Here is a 19451-nt window from a genome sequence, read left to right as displayed (position 1 = left end):
CTCTGGTGTGATTTATTTTTCCAAGCCAACATTATGTGAGAAAAGATGGAAGGCTCGTGACATAACAAGTGACGGGAAACTGCTTAATGTTTGATGCTCTGCATTCCTAACTGGGGACATTCCCGACACACACATGCAGGAATTAAGTGCGTTAAAATAGGAGTCAGAGGTATTTCACAACAAAGAAAACCTTGTTTGGCAAACATTAAAGCGGATTGATTTATGGAGGTGATGCTGAACTATTCAGAGCCACATACGTGATCAATCACAGAGCACCGATCTGTCACTTTACAGTGTGTGTTCACAGTACTTAGATTATAAAGCAACAATGGTTCATTGGAGTTGACAGTTTGCAGGAAACTGATTTTCTGACAGCTAAAACAACATTTTAATTTCAGGCTTGAAGGAGCACAGCATGCATCTTGTGCATGAAAATCACGTAAAAATGCAGGGCAATTAAATTTAAAAGAGTGTTTTCTTAAAATATGTTGGCAGATAAAAGACAGCATTAGTGCCAGAGATCTGTGCAGGTCTGACACATTCAAGGGTATTTGAAAATAAAGCTAAATCTATCAAGCAGGGCAGAAGACAGTGATTTTCTAATGATCATCTGTCAGATTTAAGGAAATATTAAGCTGACAATTGATCAATTCGCGCCTCGTGTCACTTCGACGAACAAAAGGCAACTGCAATGCAAATGAACCTTGATCAATCTAATCTATAATGCATGAAACAGGCCACAGGATCGATCAATCAATCCGTAGACATACAATCCTACAAATCAGTGACATCCTCGCTGAAGAGGAGCTACAGTACGCCTGGATAAGCGCCATGTTGACAGGAATAAAGACGGAGATTTTCTGCCAAAAAAAGGTAAAGAGCTGTAAATCCAGACACCGTCTCTCCTCCCACTGTGACAGACAGTGCGACACCCGGCTGCCGCTAAAGCTATTTAAACTGTGAAGGCTAATGCTCCGGGATAACAGGAGCAAACAGTAAAGCTGAGAGCCAGCAAAGCATTTCTAAAAGACTGTACGTCTGAAGGGAGGGGAAGACGGACCCAGGAGACAAATTAAGACGTATTGGAACAGGTGTATTAGCAGAGCAACTCATGTCATGAAAATGAATAGGCCCGAATCAATGCGCCGAGACCGGCCAGATGTATTCTGCTAATAAAGAAAAGTGATCAGGATTTGATTAATGAAGTGTTTATAGATTATTCAGGTCATTTTTTATGTTAAATTTGTAGCTTTCAAATCATAATTACCCTCATGCAGGCTCTGCAATCGACATGTAAATACAGAAATGAATAAAGATAAGCTACATCATTACCTCTTCAGTTTGGATGTGGAATATAAATGAGGTCCACATTTGCCGCCAAAGAGTCTGTTTCTTCACTTCGCACTTGATTATTCTTAGATGTGCACCTACTGTGTTGGCGCTGTTTCTCCGCCCATGCATATTGTTTTGGATTATAGATTTTGTAGTGGTTACTTAAAATGTTTATGCTGCAGTTGAACTCTTTGCAAGCTTTCGATCAATACGAGCATCACCTAAATCGTTTAAATCTAAAATACAGCGCGGATGTTTCAGACAATATTGGCCCGAGTGGAGGCAAGATAACCGCGGATCGATAAAACACTGTTGGTTAAGTGTTTAATAGGAGACAACCGGAGCCCTCAGGGAAACCTGTAGCACTTATCCGCTGTACTTTAGCTTAGCTTATCATAGCAGTAAAGCCCACAGACTCTGGAGAGTTGCATCAAATTAAAATGCATTTCCGGTCTCAGGGTAATCACTGAAGAAAGTATTCCCCTGAAAATGGAAATAAAGATTTGAAGAGGTTGGTTCTAAAATGAGACCTGACAGCAGAAGATGTTATGATAAATGGAGGATGGTAATTGACCTACTTAATCAATGACACGGTAACATCCACAGTAGAAGAACATATTGGAGGAACTTTTTACCAAAATGGCTCTTCATTTATTAAAGCTGCTACTTGGACCCTAGTAGATTTTAGTACTACTAGTAGTAGACTTTTTAGTATTTAGCATCAAAAAAGTTATGTTACTCATATTTTCATTGACAATTGTATACCACTCTCCACATCAAATATTAGTACAAAAAAATAAGAATATAATACGTATCATTAACATCTATTGTACATTTTGATAGGTGATTGTTGTTTTATTTACCAGTTTTACTCAATTTTAGCCTGATCACTTTGCAGGAACTGCATAAAAGTGTCCCATATATCCCTGAAATGAATACTGTACATTTTACTCCACTATATTTACCGACACCTTAATTACTTTTAAAGTTTTACCAACCACAAATACAAACAAACTTGCAAGGCATACATTTACTGCAATAAATCCTGCAAGTTAGTCTGTTTTTTTAACCTATTTATCCCTCTCTAAGGCACCCGCCTATAAAATACATGTACAAAATTTGTTCTGTTTTAACGTTTTACAGACAATAAGGCTGAGTTTATAGAATATGAAGCATTACATATACATTAGAGACTGATAGATTCATCTTCCCAACAGTATAAGAAACAGTTAAAATAGCTGAATTGTGACTTGCTCCAACTTTAAATGCTGCTTACACAGTGTTGCAAGCACAATAATACTCAAATCATTTTGTTGCCTCATGAGCACTTTTACTTTGATGAGTAAAATATATTTAGCTACTGAATGCAAGACTTTTACTTGCTGCGGAGTCATTTTACCCCAGGGTTTTGCTGCTTTTATCAAAAATCTGAATACTTCTTCCACAACTGGTTTTATTTCTTGTGTCAGAAACGCCACATTAAATCTACTCGAATGCTTTAAAATGTTAAAAACCTGAAAACTTCGGCCGATGGTGAATACTTGTGTAAATGACAAATGTTTAAAATCGTGCTGATTGACGCCACAGAGAGCAACTCCTTTCCTCCCCTCAGCCACTTTGCATGGCAACAGCACGGGTGAGGAAGAGCAAGCACGGTTGGCCCAGCCCAGAATAAACCAGGTTACTCCTTCAGGGACCTGGGGAAGAGTTGAAGTGGCAGACCTAGTTACTCCCACTCATCCTCTGTCTGAGCTGCTCATCAGGATGTGATGGAGAGTGACGGAGCGTAGATCGAATATATTTAGAGGGTTATGAAGCAACTAAATAATGTCTCATTAGTTGCATATTAGGTACAACATTAATCCAACATTTTGCCTGTATATATCTGCCTTTATCGAGCATAGCGCCTGTAATTATATTCCGGCAAGAGAGGAATAATGTGCTCCTTGGGCAAAAGTGTGGTAAAAAAATAAAAAAAAAATAGAGAAGATGAGAAGATGTGGGAAAAGAAATGACCATGCACGTCACAGCTTTGCATGATGGTCTAATGTAATATGAAGCTTCCACACCCACCACAACCCTCCTCTGTGCCTTTGAGGGTTTTTCTGTCGAGGTGTCAGCAATTTCCCTCCATTAGCTACACAGAGCTCCCCTCTGTACCAATGCAGTCTGTGTAATTAAAGTCAGTTTTTTATATTTCTCTTCTGCGCTGCCTCCTCCTTCCGTTTCCTCCAAAACTGGGTTAATATGGAAATAAGGGTAGAGATCTCCAGATTCTCTAACATGCTACAAATCCAAAGTCTACTGACTACCCCTCACTATTAGATCTAACCCAGCCAACAGATATCTTTATAACCCATTGTAGCACAATAGTTCGATGGGAAGATTGAAATCATTTTCATGTCTGCACGTTAAATGGAGCTTCAGCCAGCGGCCAGTTAACCCAAGTGAGGATAAATACTGGGAAAATACTGAAACTGGCTCTGGAACAAAAGCCTCAAGCTGTTTTCATGAGCAGTTTGTGTGATTCCCTACAAAAACGAATGAATTGGAATTCTTAGGTATCCCACAAAATTGTATACACTGACTAACGTGATGTTAAAAGCAGCATGGCGAGGGGCCCAAACAAACCCGGGACTTTCATCCAGGAGACCACTATTCAGTGTTGGGGAAGCTATTTTGATAGCTACCAGTTACTTCACACTACAAGAAGTTGAACTACTTCTAACTACTTAATAATGGTCAGGGTGAAAGAAATAGGGGGTGGGGGTGTCAATTACAGTAGAAAAGCAATGGTAAAATAAATATTAAAAAACAAACATTATTTTCCTTTTATGGCCCGATTTATAGTTTGTAGATTCAGCAATTTACCTACTTGAATCACTACTAGGAATGGGAATAATTAATCAATGATTGATTAATGGTCGATGAGATTTTGTTTGATCATATGGAATTTTCAATCGATCTGTGTATATTTTTTATTTTAATTTTATCTATGACTGCGAATCAATACTAACTGAAGTGAAACACATATGTGAATAAGCCAATGAGCTGAGAATGAAGTTGGATAAAGCAACAGTTTGCGAACTGAAAGTTGCAATAACAATTATAAAACACAAAGAAATACAAGAGTATTAATTTGAGCAAAACTAGCTAACTGTATCAAACCTTGCTAGCATGAAGGTTTCATTTTATCCAAACCTTATTTAAAGACAAAACACACTTAAATGTGCAAGATAACTGTGAAAACTAACCTCATACCTCTTTAGGGGCTAAAACATAAAACATTGAACTCCTTGACGTTATCTTTACAGTATAATCTTGTGTGAGTTAGTTTAACTATCGACTGGAAGTCTCTTTTTGTCCTTTCAAAATAAACACATCCATTATGAAAACAGGCTTTTACATAGTACTGTATATAAATCTATTATTTTGCCGATGTATGCATGTTTACATCGGCAAAATAATAGATTTATATACAGTACTGTATGTAGATGTATGTAGATGTATGCATGTTTATATACATACTGGAGAATGTACCTACACAATGTAGCGATTAATCGAATAATTGATCGTTAACGTTATATATGCTCGAGTTGGCAGGTTTCTTCCAAACTCCCATCCCTAATCACTACACAAATATAAATGCAGTTGTACTACCAGCAAGCTGCTGCAAAATGTAGTTTAACTACTAATTCAGTTACATGTAGTTCACTAATCCCCAACACTCCTGGTATCTGTGTCATATTATTGGAAGTTATGTTCAGAAGTAGTGAGACTACTCAAGCCTAACACTTTTTTTTTGGCCATTTTGGTGCCTAGAAGTTACCCTTTTACAGCATTAACAATGCCTTTAAAACAGCATTGTGATGTTTAAAACAGCTGTTGTTATGTATCAGCAATGTGTTGCAGTCACATGTGTTCAATGTGTTGAAAGCAACTCATCTCTATATTTATCTAATTGCATTATTTGTTTTGTTTTTCATGCTTTAGTTATTCATTTAAGATTGATTTTCATCCTTTTTTGTGTGTTTTTTATCTAATAGTTGTCATCCATCTGCAAAACACACTGGTAAACATTTAATAATACATTTTAAAAAATGGACAGAAAGTTAATTAGTTTTAACAATTTTTGAAAATTGACATGTTAGTTAATTAAATATATTTTGCTCTGCACAGTTAATTGGACAAAACAAGTCGTTTGTGGGTGTCACCTTGAGCTCTGGGGAATTACAATTGGCATTTTTCACTATTTTCTGACATGTTATGGACAAAATTATTGACTTGATTACAAGAGAAAAAAATCAATAATGAAAATAATTGTGAGTGGCAGTTCTGACAAATTGCCTGAACTACTGTATAAGAATTAAAAACATTAAAATTGATAGACAAATACACAAGAGGTTAGTAATAAATAAACAAGGCAGCATTAAATCTAAGTAGCATTTTGTACAAAATCACCCACATAAATGGAGACAAGCCGACACTGGCACAACACATAATTATCTCAGGTCATTCTCATCCTCCTCCTCTTCTTATTGACATATTAATATTCAAACTGCTACTTGTCCTGTGAGTTACTGCACGCTGTCTCCTATAGGTCACATCATGTTTTGCATGTAATTCTATTGTCTGCCTACGAGAAAGTGTTCCCTTCGCCGGCTTCGTCTTGTTTGTTAAATTGATTGTGTGATGAATCTGGAGAAAGTAAATGATGTGAGCAAACAAAACAAACAACCCTCAAAGCTCAAAGAATTTAATCATTATGCCGGTGAGGCCCAAAAACAAATAGATGCACTGTAGATTTTCAAGTGTGCATGTATGAACAATATGGTTTCACTATGGCGGAGAATACATTAACCTTTTCGAGAAGATGATCCTCGATATCGACACGTGCTCATCAAACCCCCTTCAAAACTCAATCCCCCACCCCCCCGCCTCCTGCTGTGTGTGATTCTGCTGAAGGCCACACTGTGAAAAGCCCCGACATTCCCCTCCATTCATCAGGTGACATGTTGTCATGGCAACCCCTGACATAGACACACACACACACACACACACACACACACACACACACACACATCCATCCTGCGTGACAAGATGGTTTTATAGATGAGGTCGTGACCACTTACTGTTTGGGTAAACCTTGACATATGAAAAGGAAAAACATCCTCCTGGTTTTGATGAATGAAGATGAGTTAAAAAGAGACAGCTGTTAGTCTAATAGTTATATTGTTTCTTACTGTTGCAGCTCGGCTCCCAGATGTTTTTTCAACGCTTTTCTTAAACATGACTCATGTGTCTAAAACTGAGCCGAAACAAAATGCTGTGAGCAAGCCCTCCAATGACCATCTATCTATCTATAAATCCCTGAGTGATTAAAAATAGCCAGGACAGCTTTAGAGCTGCGCTGGGTCGATGATGGTTGATACCGCGGGGATGATGTACAATATAATGAGGTGTGGTGGGCGGACTGTACACGACTCTCTGAGTCTGACTTACCATTGACGCAGAATTCATACTGTGTACAGAGCTCGTCTTCAAACAGGCAACCTGCAGGTGAGAGAGGGAGAAACACAAGACTGAGTTATAGACAAAAAAATGCTATAAAAGTTCCTCTACAACGATTTCGATAAACTAATCCAAATTGATGCTTTTGGTTCATTTTGTAATAAGTCTGGTTATCTGGTTTTCACAGTGCAGAAATGTAAGCGGACCAAATTTTAAAAACTTTTAACTTTTTTCTGAACACTTTCTTGGCCAGTATTAGATTTAGATTGACGCTGCAGCCAGCAGCCAGTTAGCTGTCCAAAAGTGTAAAAAATAAAATAAAATAAAAAATAATAAAAATCCACCTCCCAGCTATCCTGGCTTAACCAGACTAATTTGCAAATGCATATTATTCTGGAACTTCTCATTTCATTTGCAATTTCCAACCGGTGTTATCAATGCGTGCAGACCAAAATGACTACAACCGACAACCAGAGCAACCAAGAGCGACGTAGTGCTGAGCAACACATGATGCACATGAAGTCAAGTGTTGCTTTGTGTGCATCTCTCAAAATGCCTGCACAGGTAGCCCACAACCTGCTGCATTTTTGTACATTTCCTGTTTTGGGTCGGATTATGTTCACAGTGCGATCAAACCGGATTAGGATTCGTTTAGAAACAGGCCGAGGCCCCTCTCGTAAGTGGTCTTGTTTTAGACTGTCTTGGTCCACACAGAGTACAATTCGAGCAGTCACAAGCGACCAAACAAATCGGAACAAGGATTCAACTGCACCAGAGTTTGATTGAAACAAACTAAACTTGAAGGCTTCTGAAAAGGAAGAATATGCAGCTTCTAATTGTATACTTTTAATACTAAGGTTTGTGCAACTGGCATTTTGAATTGTCAGCTTGACCTCGGGGACATTTTATGGTATAAGCAATAAATTCATAAATTAAAAAAAAGAACTTTTTTCTGAACACTTTCTTGGCCAGTATTAGATTTAGATTGAAGCTGCAGCCAGCAGCCAGTTAGCTGTCCAAAAGTTTTAAAAAATAAATAAATAAAAATCCACCTCCCAGCTATCCTGGCTTAACCAGACTAATTTGCAAATGCATATTATTCTGGAACTTCTCATTTCATTTGCAATTTCCAACCGGCGTTATCAATGCGAGCAGACCAAAATGACTACAACCGACAACCAGAGCAACCAAGAGTGACGTAGTGCTGAGCAACACATGCAATTGGGGTGGTGCTTGATCCCTTTACAGCTAAAATCTGTGGAAATAGGTAATGCGGTAACAGAATCTTGATTTATATTTGATCAGCATTGCCTAGTTTGGCAGTTTGAGCTGAGTTTTGTGAGATGCAAACCTCACCAAAATGAGATAAGTGCTTGTAGCTGGTGTAGTGAGGGTCAGTCTGGGTGAAAATGTGTCTGAATGGAGAGTGACGAGGGCAAATAAAAGACTAGTCCAGCTGGTACCAAGGCAACTTTCCAGCACCTTTAAAGCTCACTAATTAATTATCTTTGCAGAAGGCAAAGGGTAAAAATGACAATTTGTGGTTTTATTACCCTTTATGCTAAGCTAAATTAACCTGATGATGGCTGTAGCTTCAAATGTGCCACATATGAGAGGTATCAATCTCATATCTGTGGCAAAAATAAAAGTCCAACTATCCCTTTAATCTGTGAAGAAAATTACCTGCAGCCTAATTTAATCACATACAGTAAATCACTGTCAATTTAAGACGGTACAAGAGAGGAATTGTAAACGAGTCCAGCAGGTAAACTTTAAATGGCAGTGTGGAAAACACAACAGCTGACTTGATATTGAATATACATGTAAATGTTTATATTTATTCTCTTGTTTCTTCATTTTATAGTAGAGCTGCATCCCACGGATTAAAGGTGCTACATAAATGGAGTCTATTATTATCTATTATTATTATAAATTGAGGCCATAAAAATATATAGAGTATGCACAATAGACGACTGAATGTATAGAACATGTCTTCATATGTCACCGCACTATAAAATTAGAGCTTAGTACTGCATTAACTGGCTGTGGGCTTTGCTGCTAATGGCAGAGCCATCAATCATCAATTAGTGCGACTTCTCCTATCCTGTCTCCGACACTAATACCCCAACGTTTCCATATATGAATGTTGTATGAATATTAATTAACTTTAACGCTTGGACTAGGGCTGGGTGTTCCAGACTAATAAATGAACAGATGGCAGGAGCATTATGGGTAGCTGTTCCCTGTGTTCATATTTCACACGTGGGAGTTGCAGCGAGCAGAGGACTGATTGTTCTGCACGCCGGTCTGCACAGGTGATCCTCCACATTTACACGTCTCCAGGAAAAGAAAAAAATTCTGTGGGGTGAAAACACCCCTTGAAGTGTCTCATTCAGGGTCAAAACAAGCCCAGACTATAATCAGACTTTCTGCCAAGAAATGTGCCACTGAGAACCATTTAGGTTCCTTCAATAAGCGTCTGACAGGCTCATACTGCAGAGTGTATGCTGTCTGCAGAGTTGGCAACACAGACAATCTGTAAACAACTAGGTCGAGCCTCAGCCCTCTTTCGTCAAGCCTTTTATCTTTGTTATTTCCCTGCTTCAGCTCATCAGTCGGAGTGACGTAATTGGATGCACCCTCTTGGCCCGGTGGCCTCGATGGACGGCAATAAGCAGCTCGTGACCGTGAATAAAGAACAGGCTGAGTAGGAGGAGAGGCCTCTGTCAGACCTCTTTATTAATGAGAAGAGATAGGCACAAGAAGTCTGTTAATCAATTCACACAGAAAGGAAAGACAATCAGGACAGGGGTGGATGAGACCGGAACTTTTCAGGCATCACTCGATCCAAGTTTGTTCAAGTTTCTTCTCTGCAGATCCATCATTAGAATCATCATTCTCCTAGACTTATTAAAGGCCAGTCTGCGTGATAACTTTATTATACACATACAATATGCAGCCATTTTGTTTCGAAGTCGAGGACACATTTGATGAAATAACATCTTTTAGAGGTAATGGCTTCAATATGTCAGCGAAATGGCTATTTAATGATGTAGAGGGAGGCATCATAACACAGCTGTGAGGTCGCAGAGCTCTCGAGAACAAAACTAAAAGGCAGAATGTCCTGAACTGAAGAGAAGAAACCTGCTGCTCGAACACCAAGACCGCAAATGGCTTTTCTGCGGCTCGTACTTTTATTTTTTACCTCACAAATCTCTCATTTTCATGGACAGATAAAGCTACATTTTGAAGGCCAACATAACTCTGAAATGCTGCATTTGATCGAAAAAAACTGCACACGGACTTGGACATTTTGTTCCAAAGCTTTGTGCCACAGCAGATCCATCATGACAACAGACATATGCTCAGATCTAAACAACAGAATGGGTTGTTTGTCAATTACCCTCAAAATGGCATATATGTCCTTTCTATTAACTGCTGTGAATAGATTTAAACACATGACCAACCTCATTCACTTAACCATTTGGAAACGGAAGTACTCAGTTAATTTTAGGCAACAAAACTACTCGGTAAGGTTTTGCAAAAAATGACACGATGTTGTTATGTTGCATTATGTAACAGATCACAAACACCTTTACGTATTTATGCTCCCTCACCTTAATTCCTGTTTTCCACCTGTCATAATTACAATGGCCACTAGATGTCATCGCCCGACGACTAATGTACATTTGGGTCATCATAACTTACTTTCAAAGATGACCCATAAGGCTGTTTTGGGGTCTTGCTGTCTGGATATTACACATTAATGTTATTGGGCACAATAAATAATATAATTGAAAACGTAAGAAAAAAAATTATAACACGCACTTACTAACTGCTTTACAAAATCTTAAAACTGCTGTAAGCAGTTTTTTTTTGTTTTTTGTTTTTTGGGAAGTTCCCTGTATTTCAACGGAGCATTTTAGCATCTTTCAGCATTTGTTTTGGTTTTATAGCACATTTTTTTATGGTTTCTGTTCAATCTCATTGCTCTTATCACTGCAGTTCTTAGATGCAACAGGCACTTGTTTGTACCAAAAAAAACCTCACTAATAAACACTCTGTACACTCCCTGTCCAGCACTGAACATGAGACAGCAACTCGCTGGTGAACATTGCAGAGCATTTAGCAGCTAAAGAGCCACATATTTTCCTCAGGAGTTGGTGGAGACCAAAACAGAAATTAAAAAGAGAGAATATTGGACTATAAATGCAATTTTCTGCCATTTCACAGACCGAAGCATCAATATTTTACCAAGAACTTACATGTAGCTTGAAGATGGCTACAATTATATATAAGACCAAACTTATACAGAACACTTAGAAAGAGCCACGCAATCCCTCTTGACCGTGCATCTCACCGCTCTGCAATTAGTGTCAGTCCATTCGACTTTACCTCCTCATCACTTCCCTGCTTAATTCATCGGGTTCTCTGGGAGGCCTTGTCAGCTCTCAATATTAATTACGACCTTCCATTTAATGAAGCATCCAGCCAAGCATAGTTAGTCAGACAAAGTGTGTGTGTACGTGTGTGTTTGCGTGTGATAGGCAGGGACATAGGATTGATAACGCCACATCCCCTTTCTCCAGCGCCATGCCAGAGATGATTAAAATGGCGCCTTTTAATTAAAATGCAATCACAGTGGATGCTGCTGATTACCTCAGGCGGCAAACAAAACAAAAGGATGCTCAACGCATCGTGGCTAAGGAAGAAAGCTGGTGAAAAAAAGAAAAAAAAGCTGTCCGGGTTATATCTTAATGAAGTATACTGACAAAAGAATAGCCACATTGTCTTGTGTATTTCCTGGCTTACAAGATCATTTCACAAAGAAAATGACCTCAAAAAAAGTACTACACTCACTGCTGAGTGTTGATGCTCTGTTGCCATGTCAACCTCATCACAGTAGCTCATCAATAGGAAACTAGTCAAGTCGAGTAATAACAGACTCAGTGGGATTTGGAGGAACAACAGAGATGATTCAGTGTGCTTTTTGTGTTTAAAATTACATAAGATCAACCTATTAACTGGGTATTTTTTATTTTTCATCTTGTATCCCAATGATGCCGTCTTTAAATTGTTTGTTTTGTCCGATCAACAGACCAAAACCCTTAATATATTTTGTTAACTATCACAGAAGACTAAAAAAAAACAGCAAATATTCATATTTGATAAGCTTAACCCTTTGGAGTCTTGGGCTATTTTGTCCAGTATTTCATACTTTTCATTATGTCACTTTCACTTTGACTAACTAGATTTAAATTTTCAACATTAAAAAACAACATAAAATCAGATTTGGGAATTTTTAAATGTTGCAAATGTTTTCCCAGGTTGCAAATATAACATGGGGTAAAATGAGGATCTAGTTCTATATTATTATACTAAACATATTTGACCTTTTCTCAAGTTTAACTCGGCCAAATCATCATCAAACGAAAACTGGCACTGAGTTTCAAGCCAGTACAATAAAGGTAAGTTGACTGTAGGGCTTGTTGTTGTTTTGTTTTTATGTTGTGATGCCATGAAGAAGTAATGCATTGGGTTATACAAGTTCTAGACAACTGATTAATTGCTTTGGTGAAGTAAAAATGTCCAAATGTATCTGTTTTCAGTGTCTCAAATGTTACTGCTTTGTAAGTTTTATGTCATTGTAATCTAAACATCTGGACAAAAAGTAATAATTTTCAGGCATCACCTTGAGCTCGGGAAAGACATTTTTCACAATTTCCTGACACTTTATTGACTTATAAAAGGTATATATACAACTGTTCTGCATGAAATTATTAAAAACAACTTGACTTATGTTATTCATTTAGCTGAGAACATAATTCCAAATGTTTTCAGTGAACACTGAAGGAAAACTAACTGCAAGAAGCTGACTGCAATTATGACAATGGTGATGAATGGTGAATGGTGACTCTGATGACCCCATGTTACTTCACAGTGTCACCAAACATCTTTTTTGAGAACCATAAATAATGTGCACCTAACAATCAATCATAAACAAACAACAGCCAGATTCATCGTTAATGAAAAAATCATCACAGCACTAGATGGGAGCTTACTACAGGTGCTGTAAATGTGCACTAGCTTCCCCTCCCAAAATAGCCACTGTGTGACCTAATTTATAACTCCAGTATGCAAGGAGAATCCAGGAGGTCAATGGATGCAGTAAGTCAGTTTTCTAGCATGATAAACTGGTAGTTAGAGGCTTGTATTCTCAGACAACTGTGAAATAAGAGAAAGTAGAAAGAGTTGCAACCCTACAGATCTCCCAGGGTTTTATCTTTGTAAATTCAATGCCGTATGTTATGGAGATTTTGCATCAAAAGGCAATGCATGGAAATGCATGCAGGACTCGTGGTCCAAACCACTCAAGAGCGTCTACCCACAGCTGTGTAGCAGAGAGACACTTTCCCATGATGCCCCCTGCCTGCCTTATTACCGCTAACTGCTATTCAGGGCATCAAGTGCATCTTCTGTAAAAGTAAGCAAGGATCAACACACACGCACACAAACACTAAGCAATTCACCTTCAGCTAAAATCTCGGCTACACAGCGTGTCAGGGACATAACAACATGGGCGTCTAGCCTCGGGGGCGTGAAATCAGAGAGGAGCGTGTTTAAAGGGAAAAGCTCATTTAAGGTCATTTAAGGAAAAGCAATTACATCCGAATGACTGAGAGTTTCTCATTAGAAAATAATATAACCACATTAATATTTCCCATAATCTCCACCTGTACATTATCAAGAGATCTATTACACATCTCGGAGCAGGTTTCGGTCTGGAGGAGCTGCTTAAGACTGTCTCAAACATTTGGCTGTGATTGGCCGACCTTGCCTGGAACATTAAACATGTTCCGATGAGGCTAAACCCAAGGCTGAACAAGGAGTCAGAGACTTTATCGTTCACTTTCCCCTCACAGGTGGTTGGCCGGTGCCGGGATACCATCTGTGATGTCTGAGGGGCCAAGGAGGCTGCTGGGATTCTGGCAGCGAGGACAGCCACTCCCAGAGCCTGCTGCAGTTTAGGACATATTTCATTCACTCTCTGGGGCCACCGACATATCTTTTATTATAATTATAGGCTGCAACCAAGGACACCTGACTCATTTTTACTCACACACACACTCACACACCTGTACTGTCAGCCAAAAAAGCCATTTCAGAACAGTGCGGTGGGAGGCAACGGCTATAAAAGTGCAAGTGAATTGAAAAGGGAGCGCGGCTGGAGCAGGGACAGCAGAGAAGAACATCACCTGCAAGCAAATTAGCATCAGCTTGACACCATGTCCGCAGATTTAAACAGCTTGTGTCATTAAGGCGCTCTCCTGCTAAAATTAAAGATGGCTCCGAGCTTTTCTCTGCTCCAAAAGGTCTGTTCTTGTCAAAAGCTGCACGTCACATGTCAGCAATGCCGCCATGGTAGCTCAATATTTTCATATATTCCTCATGCACTTTTCATATTAACATGACAAGACTTTGTTATAACAGTTGTTTGAATATCGCAGTGACATTGTGTGCACTGACATTTCATGGGGACATCAGTTTTCACACCACAAAATCACCATGAGCTTGTTCCATGTTATTTTTTAGATGGATGTCCATTTTCTGCATAGTGGCAAAGTTTGACATTGGAAAATTCACTTTCTTGCTGGGGGGTATGAAAAGATCAGTAAGCTAAATATAAAGCTACTGCCAGTCAGCTTAGCTTAGCACAAAGACTGGAAGCAGGGAGAACAGCTAGCCTTGCCCAGCCCTATTTTATTGTAGACATGTTCTGATAAAACTCTCACTAGGGGCATAAATATGGAAGGTGCAGATAGTGCGGTGGTGCTGGGGCATGGGGGGGGGGGGGGGGCGGGGGGGCTTACTTGACAACATGAGTTAATAACAGGCAATTGCGAAACTAATGCATGATTTAATATATATGTTGATGTTGTCCAATGTTCAGTCATGTGATGAGACAAACTCTCTGCTTTCCCAATACAATAGCCTTAGTAAGTCATTCAACTGTAAGATCAAACACATTTTTTGTAAAAATGTTGAAAAAATTATGAAGATATGTTTTTTCATGAAAATAAACTGTTTTTATTGATGGGCAGAAATAATCATTCTAACCTGTACAAATCTCCAACTTTACCTCTAGATACTCAATCAGCCTGAGGAAGGATCATTTTATTGCTTTTCAAATCAGCACAAAACAGTTTTAGCTGTGCTAACATAATGCTCAGGTGTTCTAATGATCAATCAGCCTTTCAACACTAAAAACATGATTGATGTGCCACTGGAACACAGTAGTGATGGTTGCTGACAATATATAATATATAATTTCATTTCCAGCTTTAATAATCATTTGACACATTAACAATGTGAGAGTATGTCTGATCAATTTAATGTTATTTTAATTTATTTATTTATCTGTTTTTCTTTCAATATTAAGGACATTTCTAAGTGACCCCAAACTATATGCAAAAGCCCTAAGTGTAGGTGTGTGTGTGTGTTTCATAGGGCCTGTCATAACTACCTTACCCCACTGACTCGGCAAGAAAGCAAATAAGTGCATTTCCCAAAATGCCAGCCTTTTCCTTGAAGGAAAATGTTATGCATCAGAGAATACATCTAAATTTATTTTAAAAACATGAATAATTAGGAGGAGCTGGAAGCAGAAAGTCTTCGAGGTCACTTTGATTGAAGAGCAAACCTGACATGAAACCACCTGACATCCCGAGGAGTGTAACCAAACACATTTCTCACCGATTTTCCAGAGAATTTGTCTCAGAATTCCCAGGCAGGCAGGTCACTCTCAGTCACTCAGCTGCCAGCTCCAGGCGACAGCCCAGACAGCGGCCATGAATTAAAGATGGCAGCGTCACTGCGGCAACAGAGGACCCAGAAATAGGCCGGCTTGACCTTTTCTCTGACCCGCGTTGAATGATTTAGACATTTGATTGTCTCCCCTCTTCTGAGGTGTGATTGGGCGTTCAAGTGCAGAACCAGAGCAAGTCAAACAGCCAAGCGTCCTCCTTCTGAGGAGCTCAAAGTGAATCAACACAACCTGGCCCTGAGGGAAATCTGCAGTCCTCCAGATGAAGTAAAAGGTTTAACACTTATGAGTGCCAGTTGAACCTCATTTAAAGTGCATGTCGTCTCAGTACAACACTGTTTCGGTACCACTTTCCCTACAGATGAAAAGTAGACATTCTAATGCAGGTGTACTCAAGTCATTCTTGTGTCTGTGTGGTAATTTTATAGCTCCCAATGAAACTGCTCAGCTGCATCACCTGCAGAGTTAAGTACTTTTGGTTTTGTTAATACATATCAAGGGCCATTTGGGTACCCACTTAAGCATGAAACTGTATCCATACTTGTACCCACTTCTCATCACTAAGGGAAAGGCAATTTTGATGACTTGAGGAGTATCCACAGATCTTTTCAAAATCAAACAAGCCAATCTAGTTGTATTTCTTTTATCTCTGACGGGACTGTGTTCATTAAGTTCAGCTGTTTAATACGACTGAACTTGCTTTAACTTGCTCTGGCTTAGGTTAATGGGTGATTTTTAACAATAATGTCATCCACACTTGCATGCATGAAGACCCTCCCTTCAGCTGATTAAATTTCTGTCCTAACACGAGCTGGCACCACGTGAAATATTAAACCCATCCCTGTCTCAACTGAAACTTTTCTTCTTACATATTATAATCATCCAGTCCTGAGTTCACTAACTGCATCAGACTAACCAAATATAATCTACAATACCTACAATACACAAGGTAAACTGAAAAGTACTTAATGAATATTACACAGGGGGTATTATGAAAGTGTCTAGTTTTGGGATGGATTTTGCAGATGGAGATGTTATTTAACTGCATTAACAATTTTTGGGGGGCAGTGAAACAAGTATTAAACACAATACTGAAATGTATCTTGTGTTACTGTTGTTATCCTGTTGTTGTATCTTATCTGAGTGCCATAAGACTGAACCAAAACAGTAAAGTTATGAGTCATAAAACCAAAATTAGCCAAAAAACACCAAAGAGCTGAGAGCTCTTGCAGAGTCAGGTTATAATCTACAATCATATTACACATAGCAGTAACTTCTGGGTTTGAAAAGTAAAGCCAATGTAGAAGAGCTCTAAACCTGCATTCTTTCTAATGACCAGCAAGGGGCGACTCCACTGGTTGCAAACAGAAGTCCGATTGTATAAAAAAGTCTATTTGAAAATGACCCAACTTCTTATTTGATGTATTTCTACGATTTACATTTTCCTAATGAGTTTATGGTCTCAATCACTAGTTTTAAGTCTTCTTCAAGACAGCAGGATGTTCATTTTGTAAATGATGGTCTCAGTTGGAGTAAAGTAGGCAACAAAGCAGGGTGGGCTTTAGGGCGTGGCTTCCTTGTGATTGACGGCGGGCTACCACTGTGTTCTCTGTATTTTCTTCTTAAAACTTAAACCCCTTTACAGTATATTTTCAGTTCACAATATAACATTTTGGTCACCCTAAAATTTCTTGTTCAGCATTGGGTTGTACTAAAAGACACTTTTTGCACCTTGCTAACCAGGCAAGCTAGCTGATAAGCTAGCTCCATTCTCCCGTCCAGTCATGGTTGAAATTTGCTCCAATGAACCAAGATGCCAACGGTCCAAAATCAAGATCACCAACCAATGGGTGACGTCATAGTGGCTACATCCCTTAAAATCTACAGTTTGAGATTCATTAAAACATAGAGCTGGTAGTCATCTTTAGTTCTTTAGCAGAAGCCAAAGTGTCACTAATGTCCATCGCAGACAACAGTATTCACATCAATTAGTCACAAAAATCGGAAAGCTACCTCCCCCATTAGATTTTCAGCATCTCTCCCTTGCCTTGCTTCCTCCCAACAGTCATTCTGTTTCCCTGCTGCACTGAGAAATGGTCTGGAGTATTAATCAGCATCACCCTAAGACGAAGCAGACACATTACTGCTTTAATCACAGCTGAGATAGTATAGATTAATTCTTGGGCTCAACTCGCAGCCTTCAGAATCCTCATTAATGTGTTATTGTCCTCATTATAAATCTTGGCTCTGCAACACAGAGGTGACCTTCACATTGACCCCTTTTCCAACACCATTTAATTTGAACCGAGTATAACCATTGTGAAAAGGCAGTTGAAGCTTCCGTTTTATGCCCGAGGATGTTTTCACACTCTCCGTGTCACGAGGCGGTGAAGCTCAGGTGTATAGCGAGGTGAGAAAGTACTATGCACTCATGTGCAAGTGGGAAAACTGTTTTACCAACATGGTAGTGTTAATGCATTACATTCTTACACCTAACAAGTCTCCAAGGACTAAAATGCTTCTTCTGAACTGTAATTTAATTTAGATTAGAGTGTAAAAGGAGAGCAGTCCTCATAACCTCCGTTGCCTCTCTGGTGGTACTCTTCCTCCTTGACCCAGAATATCTTCTTGGATCACCTTGAACCAAAGCGGGATAGAGAATAACGAGATGGATTGCCTCGACACGTCTATTTGACACAGTTCTGACTTCCTTCCTCTCTGGAGCTGCTGACATTTGTCGGGAAAGACACAGAAGCACAGCCAGCCGCTTTGCTCCCACTCCCTCGTCTCAATAACCACTCAAAGCCAACACACTCCTCCGAGCATCTGTTGAGTCACAAAGAAACATCGCACTTCGTCTGTTATCACACCAGCCGTGGCAGCATCCCAAGACTGAAATATACAGCCTGCTCTGTGTCAGAAATTCAGTGCTTACACTTTAAAGGCTGCCTCTTTGAAATTAACTAAAAACATCTTATATTCCCCATGCATTTTGAAAAACAGCAACTATTCACAGATAGCTTTTCCGTCGACAATTCTAAAACAAAGTCTGCAGCAGCTGTATGTCGGTTGGTTCAGTGCAGCTGAGGAGAGGTTGTTCATAACACTATGTTCTGTTTATTAGTTAGAATCAATAGGCGTATATTACATTCACCAACAGATGATATCAGAAAATCTTGATGTTAGACCAATTATGCTCACATTGAATGCTGCAGCTGCTGAGATTATTAATTTTAGAAAAACAGGCTTTGCAAACAACACACCAAATGCTCATTTAACCACCAAGCGCAGCCGTGTGCAAAAAGAAAGCCTTTATTGCACTATAAAATCTCATCCAATAAATAGTTTGCCATTTATTGGATGAGTCAAAGTCTTTAGTGAATTCTACATAAAAAGCCCCACATCCAAAGTGTCAATAAAGTCGGAACTGAAGGACGACACTGGCTGACCCTTTGCCAGTTTAGTCAAGATGACTCAGACGTCCGAGGAGATAAGAAAAATGCAACACGACCTTTACAGAGACACCGCGGCAGGGTTTTATTCGTTTTGGCAGTCCTATTAGCTTTTATCCTTGGATCAGTTTCTACTTTAGTTATGACTAGGTTTCAGAGGGATCCAACCAAAAGTTTTAAAAATGAGTTATTTTATTATTCAGAAATATCTTAGATACAGTTTATGCCATTGGGAAGAATGTGTTGCTTGTGTTAAAGCTTACTGATATGTGATCTGAATGGCTTTATCGAGTGTTTAGACAGGTGATTGAAGGTTTTTACCCAAGCTACAG

General features: G+C 39.1%; 1 protein-coding gene across 1 annotated transcript in view; it reads right to left on the bottom strand.

Annotated features, from left to right (window-relative positions):
• Window positions 1-19451, bottom strand: part of ptprn2 (protein tyrosine phosphatase receptor type N2) — a 145279-nt gene that overhangs the window by 119281 nt on the left and 6547 nt on the right. The window contains exon 2 of the mRNA XM_059326577.1: window positions 6835-6885. Within this exon, the coding sequence (XP_059182560.1) occupies window positions 6835-6885 (51 nt within the window). The remainder of the gene's footprint in view (window positions 1-6834; window positions 6886-19451) is intronic.

This window comes from Centropristis striata, chromosome 23 (assembly GCF_030273125.1).
Source record: "Centropristis striata isolate RG_2023a ecotype Rhode Island chromosome 23, C.striata_1.0, whole genome shotgun sequence".
NCBI classification, from domain to species: domain Eukaryota; kingdom Metazoa; phylum Chordata; class Actinopteri; order Perciformes; family Serranidae; genus Centropristis; species Centropristis striata.
The sequence above is the reverse complement of the archived record's forward strand: the minus strand, read 5'-3'. Positions and strand labels throughout refer to the sequence as shown.